Genomic DNA, 20,640 nt, shown 5'->3' with positions numbered 1-20,640 from the left:
GTGGGGGTTTTTTGTTTTGTTTTGTTGTTTTGTTTTTTAAATTGTCCTGTGTGTTATTTTCATGGTAAGAGGAAAATTAACAATGGAGTAAGAAACAAGCAATATTCCTTTCACTGACTTTTGGGCCAGGAGGACCAATGTCGCCTGCTGGGCCTGTTGGCCCTGGTATGCCATCTGCCCCTCTAACACCTTTGCTTCCTTTCATGCTGGGAGTGGGAAGACCAGGAGGCCCTGGAAAACCAGGAGCACCTGTACAGAAACATCAGAGTAAGTAAAGACTACTGCCAACAGCATTTCATATACATTACATACAATGCAGTACAACGTTCAACGACTCTATAACGGAACTCATGTCTACCACCACAGTGATTCTCAAGGAAATATACCCATTAAAAAAAAAAAAGCAACTCATTATTCCTAGCCTGCTAACTTAATCTGAGATCAGAGCTGAATTCTTGCAGTACTCTATAGCACTACAGTTTTCTGAGTATCCTCCAGTATAGTTATGCCTGTAATCATAGCCATGCTATCTCCCTTCTTTAAAGTTGGATCTTGGCTGCCCTACAGACTGCATGGGAAAAAAGCAAAGTAATGCAATCAAGTGGATTGCAAAGCTTAGTGTTATTTTAATTTACATCATACTGCATAGACCATCACGGTGTTTGCAATGCTAACATTGCATTAACTGGTAAAGGAACTACCCTGTTTAAGTATGAAGCTGTCTTGGGGGAAGAGCCCTTTCAACCTTGAGTTCTGGACAGACTGAATTTTGCTTTCAGTTATCGGTATATCATTTCAGAAAAATAAGGAGTTATAACAACACACCTCTTCTGCCATCTGCACCAGCAATACCTCTATTCCCTTTTTGGCCAGTAATTGCCATTCCTGTTGCACCTTGAAATCCAGGTAGCCCCACTAAGCCAGGAGGTCCAACGGGTCCTTGATCACCCTGATGACCTTTCATACCTGGTGGCCCAGGAAAACCAGGCAGTCCCATGTCCCCCTTGATTCCTGCAAAGTACAAGTATTACATATGGGGAGAGCTGTCAAGATGGCAAGATGATGTGACTACACAGAATATGTGCATTTACTATACCGCAGAGGTGGAATTCATCCTTTGTTTTTATTATGGAGAAGTCCACAAAGCCACCTAGCTACTGTAAAGCGAAATAGTTGTGAGAAGGCAGGACTCACTGCAAGGTAATGTACGCACCACTCTTACTTTTCTTTTAAGATTTTTTCTTGTAAAAAGTCCACTTCAGGGATTGCTCATACAAAGAAATAAACTTGAGAGGAGGATAGAAAGACAATATTTTTTGATGCATGAGCAAAAGAAATGCTTCTTTGAACATCAGAACTGGCAAATCCTTCTAAATTAAATTCCAGCTAAAAGCATCAATATGAGTACAATAACATAAGAGACTACTCCAAAAGGGTATTGTTCTAAGGTTGATCTTAGAGTGCATGATCTGTGTCTGGAGAGTATGAAGCGAAGAAATTTATTTTTTTTAAAGTAAGGCAAGTCAACGGATTTCCACCAGTACTAGAAATACAATGCAACACCTAAAAAATGGGAAGAGTCCCCTCAGTCAACTGTTCATCAATATAAAAGGGGAGATGAACAAAATTAAAATGCAATCACTATAGCTTTCTTACAGTATGCTTAGTATCCAGCAGCATCATCTGTTTTCATTAGAACTTACTCTGTTAATCAAATTATGTATCAAAAGAAAATTTCAAAAGCTCTAGAACATGTATATCACCTTCACAAAACCATGGAGTTGGCTTCTTCATTTCCCTTTTACAATAGTCTTAACTTTACAAGCAAGAACTCGTGACATTTAATATATAGCACCAAATCATTGATCAAAAGCACAGAATCACTCATGTTTTCCTCTGACACTCTTAGTGCCATTTCAAGCATCCAAAATCAGGAGGCAACTTACAGCTGAGGATGATGATTCTGGTATTTAAAAATTAAGCTTTTGCTTTCTGGAAAGACAACTCACCTCTACGACCAGGAACACCTCGAAGGCCAGGGATTCCTCTCCCTGGTGCTCCTAGAAAATATTAGGTCACATTACACTCAAAGTCCTGAATAATTGTTAGAAAACATCATAGTTGTCTACTATTTCATACATTTCTTCACAATTGTCTGATTCAAACCCTAGATTTTAGTTATATGTAAAATATAATTTATTCGTTATTTCTATGTCTTCTATCCAGAAATACAAATTAAATTTGTAAGTTTTTCTTTATAGTAGGAACTCTTATTGATCAATCATATTTGAGGTACATTCTACAATAATAAGCTTTGTCTTTTTTTAGAGGAAAAACAAACAGAAGAAGAATATGCATATAAGTTACTAAGAAAAATAAAGGAAGAAATGTAAATATCTAAAAAAAATATATGTTAACAGTGATTACTTCAAACTTAATATGAAAAAACTTAGTAAATACTATGAATGCCTTCTCAGTATCCTCTTTATACTATTATGCAAAGAAACATTTTCACTGTAAATTATGAAAAAGACTTTCTGTCAGAATTCAGTGGAGGACTAAATCTACCTATGGACCTTGATGACATCAGGAGTGACACTTAAATGAAAGATTTACAACCCAAGAGCCAGGTCATGGAAACCTTCACTATTCATGTAAGTAAACACTGTGATTCCTTTTATCTTACTTCCACATAAGAGGAGACTCTTTTAAAAGGATTTTTGTTCTTTTCATCTCTCTGATACAAACACATAAGAACTGTTAACAGCAATACTTTGGCTCTTACAGACATTAACATTTTTAGGGGCAGTTATGACAAATCACATGTATAATAGAGCAGTGACATATGCATTCATGTTGTTAAGAGCATGTACAATTACATAGGAAAACCTGTGAATCATGTAAAAGTGAAAAACTTTCTACTTAGAAACTTATCTTTGGCTCCGCAGAAGTTCTTTATTAATCCTTCCCAAATAACTCTTTGTCAGTTTAACTAGGGAAAAACACAACTGTAAAACAGAATGAAAATATTTCACTGGTGTTACCTGGTTCTCCCTTTGCTCCTGGGGGACCGGGCATGCCATCCTGACCTTGATTACCTTTTTCACCAACAAGTCCACTTTTTCCAGGGTTTCCAACAGCACCTGAGCATTATAATGGACCACAAAATCATTTTCACTTCTATTATTTTGCATTTCAAAGGGAGAAGATATGAATCCCCTTTATTAAAATTTAATTAGTTCAGCTACTTCAAAGATAAATGTAACTGTTGGTATATAAACATTTGTAAAGAGCAGCATGTAATTTTCATTGAGCTCACTGGACTTCAATGGATTTAACACCCCCACTAATTTAACAGGAAATAACTTCCTGTCTTTCGAAGACATTTTAGGACCCTGCCTTTGATTTAAGCACGGTTCTCTCCCTGTCTTTATTACAAATTCAAGGTTTCTCTAAACAGGGAGTAGATTCTGATCTTTGCTAACTTTGCTGATAAGTCAGTGCAAGTTCACTGAAGTCTACAAAACCACAACATCATAATTTTGATGAAGATCTCTGAATATAAGAGCATTCAATGCTCTATTTGAAGATAACTGGCACTCACTTCAATAAAGTTTGCATTGCATACCTCTCTTTTGTTGTGTATTTACACACTCCCCCTTATGTATATTTTGAATGGTTTGATCTTTTCTGTTGCTTTAACAACTGCAACTCTGTCCCCTCTTTCCACTCCATTTTCTTCTCCTCCTCATCTAGATATATATCTTAGTTTATTATCCTCTTTTAGGAGGTAGAACAAGCCCTTCTTACAATTGAGTGGATATCACATCTTGAGACCTCTGGATGAAAAAAAAAAACAAGGCAAAAAGCTTTACAACAGTGAATTAAAACCTCTTGCCTTAACTCAACTTGTAACATTGAAAACAGGCTGTTAGAGACCTTAGCTGGAACCAGAGAAGGTAAACAAAACCTTGAACTAACATAAACAGAGACTGCAGCTCTGCATCAGTTAAATTCTAAAAAGCTCAGAAGAACATCAACTGCTTCATTGCAAAGAAAGTAACAAACCAGGGAGCAGTGATGTGGGAGAGGTGCTATATACCGTACCAGGAGGCCCTGTAATGCCCTGTTGCCCTGGGTGGCCCTGCCGTCCTTTAACACCAATATCTCCAGGAGGTCCAAGCTTCCCTGTATGAAGAAAGAGTGTGGGAAAGGAGAAAAGGCATTATCACTAGATCCAGACTCAGTCTGAGAACTTCACTATCATTTCTGCTTCAGAAAGCTCCGAAAGATCTCTAGCTGATGTAAGCTAGCCTGGCTGCACTGACTACAGAAGAGCTGTTTAGGTTTACAGCAGATGAATATAAAATATAAATATAAGTACACAGGCACCCTGTGTACTTTTCTTGAGAAATTATCTTCTAGAAGCATGTCAATATCTCACCACCCCTCCAAAACAAAACGTACCTGGGATTCCTGCACCTCCAGTTTCCCCTCTGATCCCATGTGGTCCTGCTACTCCTTTATGTCCTGGATGACCTTGGGATCCTTTTTCTCCTTTGCTGCCCAAGACTCCTGGGGGGCCTGGATCTCCCTACAAAAAAGTAAAGAATCACATTACCTTAAATACATTACATTCCATATTTGAACAACAGAAAAAGCATACATAATTTTAAAGGTTAAGTAATTGTAATCATGGTTCATTATGATTTTCAGACAAAAATCAAAGTAGACTAATATGAGGTCTTCTCATAGTACCACCACTGGATCCTTTAGACATAGATAAGAAAAAAAATCTTTCTTTAATCTGTATAAAGCAACTTCAGTCTTTAGATGTTTTTACTGGCACATAGACTTCCCTTTAGTGTCATTCTAATGGCTCCTCTTTTGATCCAAACTTACATTCCTTATACAATATGCAGCTATACAAAAATACTGAAATGCATATTTTGCCTTGAATTACTACTGACTTTTATGACAGTAATCTCATTGTGGCTACCCAGCTAATACAGAAAATAAACAGATGATTTAGACAGATTACAGGAGTTATAGTAGAGTTTACAGCCTCAACCACGTATTTCAGATAATCTCATATGTAAAGACTCCCAGTTGTTCAACAACCAGAATATGTGGAGTAAAATTGTATACAAGTGACCTAACTTAGATACCTTTTGTTTTTTTTCTTAGCAGGATATATTATGTTCATCAATATATATTGCTAAGAAAAAAACCTGTTCATCTTGTGTAATTGTATTACTAGACTGTCAAAAAACCCAGTACAATTTTAGATTCCAAAACTTTCATATTTGCTCAGGTTATGTTTTTCTGTACTTTTTAACGTACAAGTATTCCTACTGCTGACTTTAAGTGCAAGTCCTTGTTCTTAATGGATTAGCAACTTTACTGAAACAAAGTTATTTCCAAGATGTTCCATCTTTACAAATAAGAAATTCTTGCACCAAGAGAAAAATGTAATATAACGAACCCAAAAATTTCTCCTGAGTAATGACACAATAGAATTTTCCTATTTCTTATCACTAGCAAATCACCTGCTCTGCATACTCTGCAGCTCTTGTGTACATGTTGTTCCGTTTCTATAATCTATTGCCTAATATGACAATGTTTCCATTGCCTTTATACCTTTGGACCAGGTTCTCCTGGAGGCCCAGCAGATGGGTACCCAGGGTCTCCTTTGTCACCTGGAAAGCCACCATAGCCCGGTGGACCAGGGTCACCTGATGGTCCTGGAAAGCCTGGAGATCCTTTCTGTCCTTTTGGACCTGGAAAAATACGGATACTGACACCATTCTTAAAAGAATCATAATTGCATACTACATCTTGTGTTTTGTGAACTAGTGCTTGTATATTCAGATATTCATTCCTCATTAAAGTAATTTACGCAGCCAGTGATTTTATTCCTAAACACATTAAAAAGAGGTTCTTAGATGTAACGATATATAAATGAAAGAAGTTATATTTCATTTAGAGGGAGGGAGAACTGCATTCTACAAGTCAGGCAAATGCTAGAGTGGTGAGAAGTCTGTTGGTACTGCAAAGAATAAATCCCAGTCTAAGTTTTGTGTAGTGCGCTTACAGTAACTGCTCAGATCTGTGCAAAGGCTTCTATACAGCTCTATGAATTTGTAATAGGGCTTAATAGAAAATGACCTGGAATCCCCATGTCCCCTTTGTTTCCTGGTGCACCTGGGAATCCTTGTTGTCCAGGAATTCCTGGAAGACCCATAAATCCTTTGACACCTGCAAAATGAAGAATTAAGTGTCATCTTCACATATTTGCTTTAGACACTGGCTGGCTGGTAAAGCTGTCATGAATACAGAATCCTCTACCGCGCACCTTGTCATGGTATCTTATTCTTTTATAAATCAACATGCAGCCAAAGTATAATTCTCCTTCTTGCCCCAGACACAGATAAAATTATCACTACTGTTGTCAGAAACTCAAGGAAATAACAAGCATCTTATGTATCAACATTAAAATTTCAAGGTTTGTGATCATGGCACTTAGGGGCAGCAACTAAAATATATTTTTGCAAATTTTTATCAAGATCATGAATTTGTATTTATGCACTGAACTCTCCTTTCATTGTCCCCCTGCGTGCAGTCTGGTTTCTGGGCATGTCACAATCACATTATTACCTAGTCATTATGCACTTGTCATGATTAGTATACTGAAGAGCTTTTTCTTGTATGGTTTAGGCACTTTTTCCCCTCACTCCCTTATCTTCAGCTTAATTTAGGTAAATTAGCATTCAGTTTAATGACTACAAGATCTCATTGCATCTAGAATGTCCAGATGCCTAAATTCCAAGGTACTAGCAATGCCTGAATATTTAGGCAGACGAGGTCTTATTTTCTTCCATAAAATGTTAAGGAGTAGTGGAGCATTTGCAGTATTTCCTGTGATGTCTATGCTGCAATGACTATAAAGGATGTTAACGACAGAATACAGCAGTGATGCTATAATGACATATAGCACAGATAATTGCCATCATGAGAAGAGCCATTTTGATTATAAGTTTAAAATTATTTCAAACTGACACCATCTTATGTATCCAATTATAGTGTATTGTGGTTTAACCCCAACCAGCAACCAAGCACCATGCAGATGCTCGCTGTAACGGTTGTCAAGTTTTCGAGAAAGAAGCCCTCACAAAGAATCAAAAATACAGAATATAGAGAAGTGAAGGTGTTTTATTAGCATTAATTTGAAAAAACAGATGCATTGTCTCACTCAAGGGTCAACATGTATCATTATGTATGAGGTTATGGTAATGGCAGAGCAAAACTTTGAAATGGCTCAGGTAGGTTTTTTAATGCACATTCTTTTTAAATCTGCATTTCATTGAAGACCTAGTAACTTTCAAAGTACAAGTCAAACATGTAGGCTTTGAAAAGGGAAATAGAATCAATCCAAAATATAAAAACCTTCTGAAATATTTTTGTGCACAACTGTAATGTTAATATTTTAGAATTCTTACTTTTTTTTACACTATTGGGAATTAAAACTTCACTTCACTTTTATAAATACCGATTTTTATTCATTGGCCTCATCAGCTTTTCGATTTTAAAGTTATTATTCAGGATTTAATGTTATTTTCTATTTATCACCCCAAATAATGGTCTATATTTGGAAGGGATCAAAGAATCATGTAGTGGTAGCTGCTATGATTTTCAAAGCTTTTGAAATTGCTCAGTTTCAGAATTTTCAGAAAAGCGTCAGAGTTAATACAGAGAATGTGGTGCTGCTGCTGGAGCTGAGTTTATGTGCTAGCAATGAAGTAATATTATCTCCACTCTCCACATGACACAGTAATTGTCAATACACATATTCCATACCTGGTAGACCAGGTATTCCTTCAGACCCATCAAGACCTGGGGGGCCTTGCACACCAGCATCTCCTTTTTCTCCTCTTAGACCCATTCTTCCTTGAAGTCCTAAAACAAAGTTTCATTTAAAAAATATTATATATTATATATCTCAGAATATAAGTTTTGTTTAAAGTTTTATAACTCATAAAACTAATGAAGCAGAAGTGGAGCATAGCATTTTCACTCCATGAACACACACAAGCAAGGCAAGCTCACAGTTAATACCTACTGTATTTCTTACATGGAGACAAAAGGAAGTTTCTGAAAGCTTCCATAGGAAAATGTCTACACAAAAAGCCACGTAGCATTAGCTAAGCATGTACAACTCATATACTCATTCTTCTGACAGTCAAGTACTTCTGAGCAGACTCAGTTTCTTTGCAATCCAGCGTCTAGTTGGGTAAGCACACCCATTTCTGTGCTCATGAGCTACTAAATATGTAAAAACGTGAATGTATAGCATATATGTATATAAGCCTCCTAGTACTGCTGACATATTAATACTGGTTTAACATTACAGTAAGGGTTTTTAAGGAATATGGACTTGTTAAAATGGAAATAAATATTCAATGTAATATCCAACTATCCCACAAATAAAATGGCAGTTACTGTGTTCAGCAATAATTATTTCAAAGCCATGTGAATACTCTCAGTAGCCGTAAGTTATTTCTGTGTTTTGGTCCACTGGAACTGCAGCATAGATGACAACCCTAACTAGTTTTGAATGACAGAACAATGAATGTGTACCTGTTAAGCCTTGTTCTCCTTTAGTCCCAACATCAACCAAGGTCTCAGATGGTCCAGGAAAACCTTTATCACCTGGTTCACCTTTTGCTCCAAGGAACCCTTTTCTTCCCTTTAGTCCTGGGAAGCCTGAAGAACCTGCAAGAAAATATAGTGAAATTTTCTGAAGAAACCTGACTAGATGATAGCATAAAGGAAGCAATGAAACTCCTGTCTTCAAGGGCAACTGCATACGTAAATACACATTCCAAATCAACAACCTAAACTTGCTTCTTAATTATTCCAATCATCAATAAAACATCTATGAGCACAGATTATGGCAAGAGATGGTAATTATTTCTCATACTGAATATATGTATAATCTGGTATTTGTTGAATAGATGTAATAATGATATTTGGAACATGAATCGGATAGAAAAAATAGACCAAAAAAGTGGTCTGCTCTTTATTTAGCAAATCAACAGCCACTTTAACAAATACCAATGAAATAGAAAAGGTGGCAATTCAAAACTGCTAAAAAAAAAAAAGTTGTCATTCAGTCTGTAGACTGCACATATACAGAAGTAAGAGATTTGCCAAGACTCAAAGAAATTCCAGTATGACACACATACTCAGGAGTGGTAACATAAATCAAGATGGATCACAAGACTACTTCAGCATGTAAGTTCCTATATTCTAAGTAATAATGCAGGCAGATACTATGGCCACTTGCCTCTGATACCCACGTTGCCTGGTCTTCCAATCATGCCAGGAGGTCCAGGAATTCCTAACAGGCCCATTATACCTGGTTCTCCCCTTGAGCCTGTGGAATTGAAGCAATAGGAATATATTTGTTAGTATGTGATCAGTGAAACAGATCATTATTTCAGAAAACTACACATGTGCCTGTCACTTCAGTGTTTAATTGCTTATTTTATTTTTTTTCTCCATTTCTCTAACATACTGTTGAAGCCAGTTTTCCAGTCTTTAACCACATGAACAGCACTTACACACACAGTAACCCTGAAACTACCTAGATTAGTAGCTGCAACTGCTTCTATCAATGAATGAAATAACTGACAGTGAGGATAATGTATCTGAGACATTCACACAGGGATGAGAGACCTGTCATTGCATGTTCTGGCTCAGGAGTTGAAGGCCAGCTGGGACATGACAACTCCCCTCAAATGACATCAGAAATCTAGGTTTGCACAACTGAGTCAAGCGCTACATGTTTATCATTAGTTTTATAGGTTGTATATATAAAAAGGTATGTACCATCTCCTTCCCACAGAATAATGCAGGATTTGATAGTAATGAAAAATCTTTGTTAAGAGATACACAGCATTACATACCTGATTTCCTTTATTCTACAAATCAAATTTGAACACATTTCTGAAAAAAAAAAGAAAACCTACAGGGGTTTCCTACCTAAAATTAGATTTGGTTAATGTGACAAGTTTGATCCAATTCAACTGTCAGACTCAAGATCTCAACTTGCTTTTTAAGAAAAAGAAGATAGCATTAACAAGCTATATGCTTGAGCAGGGATGCTGAGTAAGAACTTTTACACTTCCATTATGTTGGGGAGTTGCTTTGAATGTTAACTAGCTCATGTCCTACTACAAAGACATTACTGTACAAGAAACAATGTAAGGTAGCGTTCTGTTCTCAGAAAGCTGTTATAGAAAATTCAGTATTCTGTCATGACAGCTGCAAGATATGCTCGTCATTTAGGGAATGATGATTTATTTGTTTTCCATATAGATCTCAAAGATATGTGAAAGCTGTTGATGGAAAAATATTTCAGCACCTTCAATTTGGAAAAGCATCACTGAGACCTTTTTGCAGAAACTGACTTAATTTCTGTGTCAAAACAAGTATTTGGGGAATCCTCACCTGGCACACCAGAGATTCCTGGCCTTCCAGAATGTCCCTTGAGACCAGGTAATCCTGTATTTCCCTGAAGACCTATTAATCCAGGTTCCCCAGGCTTTCCATAGATTCCTGGGATACTCAAACCAGGAGAACCTAGTTTTCCTTTTGAACCTTGTGAACCTCTTCCTCCTAAAAAAAAAAAAAAATGCATGACAGTATAGTATGGTACATCTGTCTGGAAAATAAACCTCCATCTCTATACTGCCATCACGAGCATGAAAGGCTTCTTGAACTCTACCTGTTTAAGCGCTAAACATTAGACCTATAAGACAACATACACATTCGGGAAATCTTAAAAGATATGTGGTAGTGGCTTTTTTCCTAAAGAAAAAAAGAGGCAAGATGAGACAATTCTGTTCTTTCTCAGAAAAAGAAGAAAAATAAACATGAAAAACCCATCAATTCTGCATTTATTCTCTTTAAAAAAATATATTAAACAAACAAATAAAAAAACCCCAAAACCTTTTGAGATCATATATAGAAGAAGGAATATGCTGGGTATCCGAGTGTGTTTCTCTTGGAATGGAAATCATACGCAGTATATGCAGGTACTTTTGAGTCCCTCAACTGGTTTTCTACCTAGCTGAGCTCTTCCTCTGTTTTATTTCTTTATCAGTCACATTGCACCAAGGAATCTAATTTCAGCCCTGTATAAGAGACATGACTGAAATATCCCCTTTCCTGAGGAATTTGGGCCAGTTTGTGATTATTCTTTGTACTGTACAATGGAATTTGATTCTTAATCCATCTTAATCAGTGCATGTGTTTCCTCCCATCTGCAGAGAGTCTACCTTGTAAATGGGCTCACATTTTCTCACATACTATCTTATAACCAATATCCAAAACCAACTTCAGCTCCTTCAGTCTACTGGAAGGCAGAAACAAAATCCTGACCCACTCAGCCAAATGGCACATTTGGTTCAGAAGATCCTACCTGGTGGGCCTGTAGCTCCCTGGCCACCTGGCAAGCCTGGCAGGCCAATAAGACATTCAGCAGGTTTCCCTGGAAAACCTGGATCTCCAGGAACTCCAGGTGAGCCACGATCTCCTAAAAGAAAGGAGACTGGATTCACAATGATTTAAGTAGAATTTTCAGGCTTTGAGTGAGCATTGTTTGACTTGGCTTCCCTTTCCTTAAAATAACTTGCTGTGCTCCTTGAGCTTGTTTGACAACAGTACCTCTTAGGCCATCATCACCATCATGTCCAGCATGCCCTGGTAGGCCTGGAAGTCCTGGAAATCCGGTATCACCTTTTGAGCCAGGAATGCCATGACCTCCTGGTGAACCTAGTCTACCTGGCTCTCCAGGAATAACCATGCCTGGGTCACCCTGCAACAGAGAGAAATGTACACAATCCACATGTACTATGTTTTGCAAATCTGCCAAAATATTTTTTCTACTGTGTGATCAATTAACTTTGATCACAGGTAATTTTATTAGGGTAATTTTCTCCATTCCCTGGGGGTCTTTCACATTATAATTTTTAATGGCTCCAGTTCAGCAGACCACTGGATGTTCCTTATTGAACAGCCACAGGTTCCATACCAGAGGAGCAATTAGTCTAGACAGCTTGTAAACTCTGTCTCCTAACACTAAGAAATTGCTACTGAGCAATGCAAGACACTTCCCTCCATTTGGCCTTTATTGCACTGTGATGCTTGCTGTAGCTGTGGAAAGCTTTGGACCTTTATCTGACAATCTGGTTGAAGTTTGTGCAAATACAACTTTTCCTTTATTTCATACGATAGTCATATTTTTATCAAAATATTTCTTTAAATAACCAAGGTCAGCCCCCAGATGTGTCTGAGAATACAAACTCAGTTATTAGGGTTTTTTTAATCGTTCTTCTGAACATTGTTTTCCATGAAGACTGTTTTATCACAAATGTTCCAAGTCTATTCCCTGAAACAAAAGTTTGAATTGGTTTTTTTTGGCTGACTGAAGTGCTGGTTGTTTTGAGCACTAGCTTTGAATACCAGCAAATGAATACGTTCATAAAGCACGTAAGCAGAGCTGAGCTTATACCAGTCACTGATGATATACTTGGACCACAAAGGCCACTCCACATCCAGCTGTTCTGTGGCAAACACAGATTAAATAATAATTAAAAGAATAATCACAACCCCACCCCACCCCACCCTTTTGTCACATCAAAAATACAGACAAAAAATGACATATGAGCACACAAAAAAAGGTCACCTTTTCAAAACATTTAGGTGTTATTATTTTGTTCAAATTTGAATCCTGACTACAGAGTAGTCAGGAATCCCACATTTACATATGCCATCAGTAGATATCCCTTCTGTTAATCAGCAAGAGTGGCTGCAGTATTGCCTCGAACCTACTTCCTTTACACTTCAATTGAACAGAGCACTTGCTTAAATTAAATGCATACTTACTTGCTACTGACCAAACGTGCTTAATTGCAATTTCTCTTCTTTTCAGAAGCTTTGGCCTTCATTTTTTACTGTAAGCAATGCAATATCCTCCTTGTGCTCTGAAAACTGAAGTACCATAACATCCCAAACACTTGCAGTTCTGAAATCCTGTATCTGAATTTAAAATTTTTGCTTGAGCCCCTTTATATATAAATACATAAACAATTTAATTTCATAGTTTGTGCATCACTGGCCAGGAAATATAGGCACTCCTATATTCCTTACACGTCTTAATTTATTTGCTCAGTGTCACATTTAACGAATGGGACCTATGGAAAAGTCTGTGCTGTATTTCTAACCAAACCTTTTCTCCTGGTTGTCCTAGATTTCCAGGTCGGCCTGGATCTCCGATCTTTCCTTCACAACCTGGTGAGCCTCTGCCTCCTGCAAGCCCTTTATCTCCTGCAGAAGGAATTAAACAGCAGTACAGATGGTACGGTTATCACCTTATTTTACAAATGGGTATTTGTATGGATGCAGTTATGAGCCTCTGACACTAAAGTAGCATACATAAGCTGAAGACAGCATCTTGATTTCAGAGTTGATGTGACACACTGCATCTTGTTCCTTACATATTCACTCAACGTTGACTGTAACACCACTTGGTTACTTGCTTCAAATCAGTTATTTAACATCTTTTTTTTTTAAAGTGAAGCTATTCTGATGGCAGTTCCCTACTGTTTTCTTTAACAGGCAGCTTGGTAGTTTTAGTATCAGAGCTTTCTTCCCCCATCCCTCCTTCCCCATCCTCAATGAGATTATGAGAATAGTTCTTAATGTTTCTGGTTTCCAAAGAGGGGTATGATTGCATGAGTAATGGCCAAATTCACAATATTCAAAATGCTTTCTATTACCTGCACATTAGAGCAGGTATTGCATTGTACATGACCAGAATTAATTGAAGTACTGACAATTCTACAGCTCTGTTTCCATAACACATATCCAGGTGAAGAGAACCCATCTAAAGTAAGCGTGGCACTCAGATAAGCTGCACCTGTTTGGGCAGTATTCCAGGAAGCATGAATGTCTTTTAAAATATCTTCCTACTGCCAGCTCTGATACTTGATTCTCTGAAATACTTCAAAAAATTTTGAACTTCCCATTTGTAACCCTGAAGGCAGTAAATTACAACAGTGCAAAAAACACTTGCCTGACTAATGTTCACTGATTTTTTTTTAACTTATTGATTGTTTTTAATGTGGAAAAAAAAAAGTTGTCGATTTTTTGGGGGTTTGGTTTCTTTTCTGAAGAGCAAAAACAGTATTTTACCTTTTGGACCTGGGTTTCCAGGAAATCCAAGCCCTGGAAAGCCTGTGTCACCTGTTTGCCCTGGATGTCCTGAATCACCTGGCTGACCTCTTGCTCCAACCCTACCTGTACAAAGAAAATATGTAAACTATGAAGTATTTTACCACAGAACATCAACTATGTAAGATTAGGTGTTTTATAGTTTATCATTATTAATTAGGACTTCACTGTAGATTATATTGGAACTTAAACACTATTCCTCCTCCACAGCAGGTTTTCACAGTTAAAATGCTAATTTGTGTTCACAGTATTAAAGCAGGCTTGGAATATCTGCCATGCTGCACACCATGGACATCGCCCTTGTGTGACCATCCTATTCACATCCACTTCCCCTAGCTTTCCTGAAGGGGAGTGTTACAGCTAATTCCATAGTTTCTGCACCACAAAAATCCTTTTTATAGCTATTTCAAAGTAACCCAACAGTTTTATCTGGCCAGAGCTAGGAGAGAAATCCCAATCAGATTATATCTAATTTTTACTGTATTTAGTGCAGATGTACTCACCGGGCACTCCTGGGGGTCCAGGTAAACCATTTGGTCCTTGAGGACCGGGCAATGCAGGTAATGGAGTTACCCTGCTGGTCTCTCCTTTCAGACCTTCAGCAAATACATAATCAAAGATTACAAAGACTTATCGTTTGGCAATATGTAATCTTAAGTATTTAAAAATATTAGTGATCATTCTACTCTGTTAAAAATGCAGTCTTCTACAGTTTCCATATTTCTGAAACTCCAGACTTTGAAAAGTCTTCAGATTCTGGCTTCATAATGCAAAAGAATTTTATTGACACCTAGCCTATCTGCAGCCTTCCTCTCAACCCTCTTGCCGGACACCCAGAAAAGGAAGTACAAAGTCAGCAGGAAAATGATGCAATTGAGAAATGCTTAATCTGCCGCTCCATTTCATAAAGATTTAATGGGTATTCTCTTTAAGAAGCCTTGGCTGTATCTGCTGTCTAACTCTGAGTTCTTCCAGATTATGCTTGCTTATAAATACATACACTGGTACGTTTTCAGCACTCAAAAAGGATTAAGTCCTTCATATTTTCCCCTGATCACTTAGCTCATGCTAATGATGATGACTGAATACATACTCGAAGACTTGGGTTTTTTCACGATGAGGACAGTCAAGCACTGGAACAGGTTGCCCAGAGATGATGTGCTGCCTTGGTGCCTGGAGGTTTTCAAAGCCCAACTGGAAAAAGCCTTGAGTAACTTGGTCTGATCTCACAGCTGACTGCTCTGGGCAGGAGTTTGGACTAAAGACCTCACAGGGTCCCTTCCAACCCTAATTATCTTATGACCCTAAGACTTTTGCTATTATTTCCAGTGGGACCGAAGTGGGAACAATGCTGTGGAAATCTCACCCCAAGAAAAACTTCCTATGTTTCATAAATTATGTCTTTGACTTCAATCTACCTCTGCAATTTCAATCAAGTTCTCTTTAACATAGGTAAAAAATGGGAAGTTACAAACCAGCTTCTCCAGGTAATCCAGGTGGACCAGGTATTCCTTTAGAGCCTTTAAAACCTCTTACTCCTTGTGGTCCATATCCTGGCAGTCCAGGAAGCCCCATCTCTCCAGGAAGACCAAGACTGCCGGGAAATCCAGGTAGTCCTCTATCTCCTTTTGAACCAGCCAATCCCTATTAATGATTACACATGCATATACAAAGCATTATTTGCTTTCCACACCAGCTTTCATAGCAAAATGCCTCACTTTTTGCCTGACTATAAACTTGCATTACTTTAGCCAGAGGAGCTCTGCTAATTTAAGAAGAATTTTTCCTCTGATTTACTTGTTATTAAAGGAATATAAATTTTAATATTAATGGTTACAAACAGAGGGCTGTTAAGAGTGAAAGAGTACAAATAAGTATAACAGCTTGATTTTTCAATTGCTGTGGCATTACACTGTACACTTTTTTCTTTTTAAAACAGGTTTGGTAAAAAACCCAAACACCTCAGCTCTGAATCTCGTTGAATACTGCCGAGTCAGGTTTAGAGAGCTGTATATGAATCATTTTTACAGTTTCTCAGCCAACACAACACAACAATAATTGCTACTTTTTGTTTCTCTTGAACAAAGAGCTCTGCCAAATTATTCTAGTTTTATGGTCAGTCCTCCCAGCTTTTGTGGTTTCTCTCAGCCCTGACTGAAGATTAACTCTTAAAGACTGAACAGGAATTAGTTCAGTTATTATTTCCTCTTAAGCATTCTAAGTAGTCAGGAAACTGGGGTTTTTTTCATCTTATTCATCATAGGAATCCAAGATAATGCTCCAATATAAATATCCAAACTAACTCCACAATAGACCAGCAAGGCTTTTCAGGAACATGTATTTACACTAGCCTCATCTCTCTGGTATTACGTAAGACTATTTACCCTCATTCTTTCATACATATTGGTTATGAATATTGGTTGCTATAGTTGAGTATAATACCCCTAAGTCAGGTAGAGGATATTCAGTACAAGTATCTGAATAGATAAAACAGGCTGTTGCACAAGGTATAAATACTGACTTAGGTTTTAATGAATTCTATTTTAATTACAAACAGTGCATACCCACCTCTTCACCTTTGGAACCCTTGGATCCTTTAGAGCCGGGTCTTCCCAGAAATCCACTTGAACCTTTTCTTCCTTTGTCTCCCCTGGCCCCTGGATCTCCTTGCTCACCTTTTGGTCCTTCTGGATACACATATCCTGGCTCACCTTTTGATCCTTTATGTCCTTGATCTCCTCTGAAACCTGGAGGTCCCTGGAATAAAGCAATCAAAAAAAATTTCAGTGCTAGACATATGTCAACTGTTTTCAAGGTTTCTTTTTTAAAATTAAATACCTGAGAGTGATTCTCTTTATTCTCATCTTTATCCAATGTAATGGCACACTTCAATGAACACTTTTTTTGGGTTTTGTTTTTTTCTTTTTCTCCTGCCTTTACTCCTTTTGGCCTTGATTATCATTTTGTTTATACTAATGTAAGCAGGAATAATGCAGGATCACTTAATGAATCAGACTGTTAGCTACCTGGCTAAGAAGGACAAGAAAGTACCTTAAAATCTAATTAGAGATTTCTCCTCCACATAAGAATATCTCCCCAGGGACACTATAACAGCCACAGTTGGGTCTGTTGATAGCTCCCTTCTCCTCTCCCTTCTTTCCCCCTCAAGGTACAAAGTGAGTACTCTATCCCAGCCAAAACGGCTACAAGCTGAAAGTAGACTGGGCTCTAGTGATCTCGGGCTCCTGAGCTCTTGGAAGCCTTCTGTAAAAACCTGTCAGCAGACTCTTTCACTCTGCATCTGTATGGCAACCACTATAACGAATACTTGTGCATGACATTTTTTTATTGGACAGTGCCGACTTTAATTTCCCACGAATAATTACTACTACAGGCACAAGCAAGAACAACCAAGTGGTATGTCTGTGGCAGCAGGTGGCAGCCTTCCCTTTTCCTAACATTTCCCGAGGCAATGTCCTTTGCACCCCTGAAGAGGGTATTATGAGAAGCAAGTTCCTCTGCACAGCTGGGGCTTTAGCAAGTCCTGAGTATGCTGGAAATAAGAGAAGAACTAAGAAGTCTGATGATGATCACAGCACACAACTCTATATATGCTTTACAGCCACTGCCATGCTTACATGATCATGTAGATGAACAGAAGTTGACTGTAAACTACCCATACCAGGCAGAAGCAGCAGTCTAGTCATCACAAAATATAGCACAGGTTAGTCACACAGGTATTTACCTGCCTCACTGCCTGGGCTGAACTTCTTGCTTTACTGAGCAAAACAGGCTCGTGTAAAGTTGTTCAGTTATTTCCTTTTAAGCATTTTAAGTAGTCAGGAAACTGTCGTCTTTTAATCTTCCTCATTTTAGGAATCCAAGGTAATCACAGAATCACAGAATCACTAGGTTGGAAAGGACCTTCAAGATAGTCAAGTCCAACCATTAATCCAGCACCACCATGTTCCCTAAACCATGTCCTGAAGTGCCACATCCACACGTTTTTTGAACACTTCCAGAGATGGCGACTCCACCACCTCCCTGGGCAGCCTGTTCCAATGCCTGACCATCCTCGCAGTGAAGAAATTTTTCCTAATATCCAATCTAAACCTCCCCTGGCGCAACTTGAGGCCATTTCCTCTCGTCCTATTGCTGGTTACTTGGGAGAAGAGACCAACACCCTCGTCGCCACAAGCCCCTTTCAGGTAGTTGCAGAGAGCGATAAGGTCTCCCCTCAGCCTCCTCTTCTCCAGACTAAAACCCCAGTTCCCTCAGCCGCTCCTCATAAGACTTGTGCTCCAGACCCCTCACCAGCTTCGTTGTCCTTCTCTGGACACGCTCAAGCACCTCAGCATCCTTCTTGTAGCGAGGGGCCCAAAACTGAACACAGGATTCAAGGTGCGGCCTCACCAGTGCCGAGTACAGGGGCACAATCACTTCCCTACTCCTGCTGGCCACACTATTTCTGATACAGGCCAGGACACTGTTGGCCTTCTTGGCCACCTGGGCACACTGCCGGCTCATGTTCAGCCGGCTGTCAACCAGCACCCCCAGGTCCTTTTCTGCCGGGCAGCTCTCCAGCCACTCCTCCCCAAGCCTGTAGCGTTGCATGGGGTTGTTGTGGCCAAAGTGCAGGACCCTGCACTTGGCCTTATTAAACCTCATACAGTTGGCCTCTGCCCGTCGATCCAGCCTGTCCAGATCCCTCTGCAGAGCCCTCCTACCCTCCCGCAGATCAACACTCCCACCCAACGTGGTGTCATCTGCAAACTTACTGAGGGAGCACTCGATTCCCTCATCTAGATCATCAATAAAGATATTGAACAAGACTGGCCCCAGAACCGAGCCCTGGGGAACACCACTTGTGACCGGCCACCAGCCGGATTTAACGCCGTTCACCACAACTCTCTGGGCTCGGCCATCCAGCCAGTTCCTCACCCAGCGAAGAGTAAACCTGTCTAAGCCACGAGCTGCCAGTTTCTCCAGGAGAATGCTGTGGGAGACACTGTCAAAGGCTTTACTAAAGTCCAGGTAGACAACATCCACAGCCTTTCCCTCATCCACTAGGTGGGTCACCTGGTCATAGAAGGAGATCAGGTTGGTCAAGCAGGACATGCCTTTCATGAACCCATGCTGGCTGGGCCTGATCCCTTGGTTGTCCTGCAGATGCCCTGTGAGCACTCTCAAGACCAACCGCTCCATGATCTTCCCCGGTACAGAGGTCAGGCTGACAGGCCTGTAGTTCCCAGGATCCTCCTTCTGGCCTTTCTTGTAGATGGGCGTCACATTGGCAAGCCTCCAGTCTTCTGGGACCGCCCCTGTTAACCAGGACTGCTGATAAATGATGGAGAGTGGCTTGGCAAGCTCCTTTGCCAGCTCTCTCAGTACTCTCATGTGGATCCCATCAGGCCCCGTAGACTTGCGGGTGTCCAGGTGGTTTAACATGTCCTTGACTGCTTCCTCCTGGATTATGAGGAGTATATTGTGCTCCAATATAAATATTCAAACTAACCTGTGGACAGCTGTCCACATTTCAGTCTCTACCTAGGCTTCCCATGCAGACACATTCATTACTACAGCAAGTAAACTGTTGAGATCACCTGGTATGATACTGCATGTAACACCAGTTAGCAACACCAGGTTTCTCTGAAACAATTCCTGTGGGATCTGAAAAATAATCCCAAGTCTTACTTGAGCTCCTGGAAACCCTGGTGCTCCTGGAGAACCTGAAGAACCTTTTGGACCTGTTGCTCCTTCTCTACCTGCAAAAGAAACAGCGTATTTTGTAAAGAAAAATGAAAACAAGGACATGGATTTTGACAAGCTCCGATAATCACTCCCATCATTGAAGGTTTCTGCTTGTTACATTGACTGTATCATCATAAACTGACCTGGCTTCAGGTGGCTTCAGGCTGCACCTAAGCCTATTAGCATTCTGACTTCACCTCTTTTAGGGCTTGTGCTCCTATGAGTGGATGGAGCTGCATCAGGCTCCTAACACTCACCACAACTCATGCCTAGTTCAAGGACTGCATGCTGCAGACATGCCCATACCTGATTCTCATGCTAAAAGCAAAATCATTGGCATTTCCTACCACCCTGTTAGAAACAACAAGATAATTTACCAGGCATGCCATCTTGTCCATGTGGCCCAGGAGAACCAGGAAGACCAGGTATTCCCGGAATATAGCTGCAATCAGTACACACGGAAGCTTCATCACCTAGAATGAAAATAATTCATTAGCTGTTCCACAGCAAGTCATTCCCAAGCTTAACTAATGTGTTACACAGTTTGTTATAGAGAATGGCTAAGACTTTGGCCAGAGAGCGGTAGGAACA

The 20,640-nt window shown here is 39.3% G+C and overlaps 1 protein-coding gene across 1 annotated transcript in view; it reads right to left on the bottom strand.

Annotated features, from left to right (window-relative positions):
• The window catches only part of COL4A3 (collagen type IV alpha 3 chain), a gene marked incomplete at its 3' end in the record, with an annotated part of 65,871 nt that overhangs the window by 7,727 nt on the left and 37,504 nt on the right, over positions 1-20,640 (bottom strand). The window contains exons 23-43 of the mRNA XM_082003644.1: positions 20,427-20,522; positions 19,993-20,063; positions 16,867-17,055; positions 15,774-15,942; positions 14,798-14,894; positions 14,260-14,360; positions 13,295-13,392; positions 11,731-11,881; positions 11,486-11,599; positions 10,513-10,680; positions 9,343-9,436; positions 8,638-8,807; positions 7,858-7,956; positions 6,169-6,258; positions 5,641-5,780; positions 4,468-4,594; positions 4,108-4,188; positions 3,045-3,143; positions 2,010-2,060; positions 826-1,011; positions 119-249 (exon numbers count right to left, since the gene is read on the bottom strand). Of these exons, the coding sequence (XP_081859770.1) occupies positions 119-249; positions 826-1,011; positions 2,010-2,060; positions 3,045-3,143; positions 4,108-4,188; positions 4,468-4,594; positions 5,641-5,780; positions 6,169-6,258; positions 7,858-7,956; positions 8,638-8,807; positions 9,343-9,436; positions 10,513-10,680; positions 11,486-11,599; positions 11,731-11,881; positions 13,295-13,392; positions 14,260-14,360; positions 14,798-14,894; positions 15,774-15,942; positions 16,867-17,055; positions 19,993-20,063; positions 20,427-20,522 (2,522 nt within the window). The remainder of the gene's footprint in view (positions 1-118; positions 250-825; positions 1,012-2,009; positions 2,061-3,044; positions 3,144-4,107; positions 4,189-4,467; positions 4,595-5,640; positions 5,781-6,168; positions 6,259-7,857; positions 7,957-8,637; positions 8,808-9,342; positions 9,437-10,512; positions 10,681-11,485; positions 11,600-11,730; positions 11,882-13,294; positions 13,393-14,259; positions 14,361-14,797; positions 14,895-15,773; positions 15,943-16,866; positions 17,056-19,992; positions 20,064-20,426; positions 20,523-20,640) is intronic.

This window comes from Phaethon aethereus (assembly GCF_964289735.1).
Source record: "Phaethon aethereus genome assembly, chromosome: 9".
NCBI classification, from domain to species: Eukaryota; Metazoa; Chordata; class Aves; order Phaethontiformes; family Phaethontidae; genus Phaethon; species Phaethon aethereus.
The sequence above is the reverse complement of the archived record's forward strand: the minus strand, read 5'-3'. Positions and strand labels throughout refer to the sequence as shown.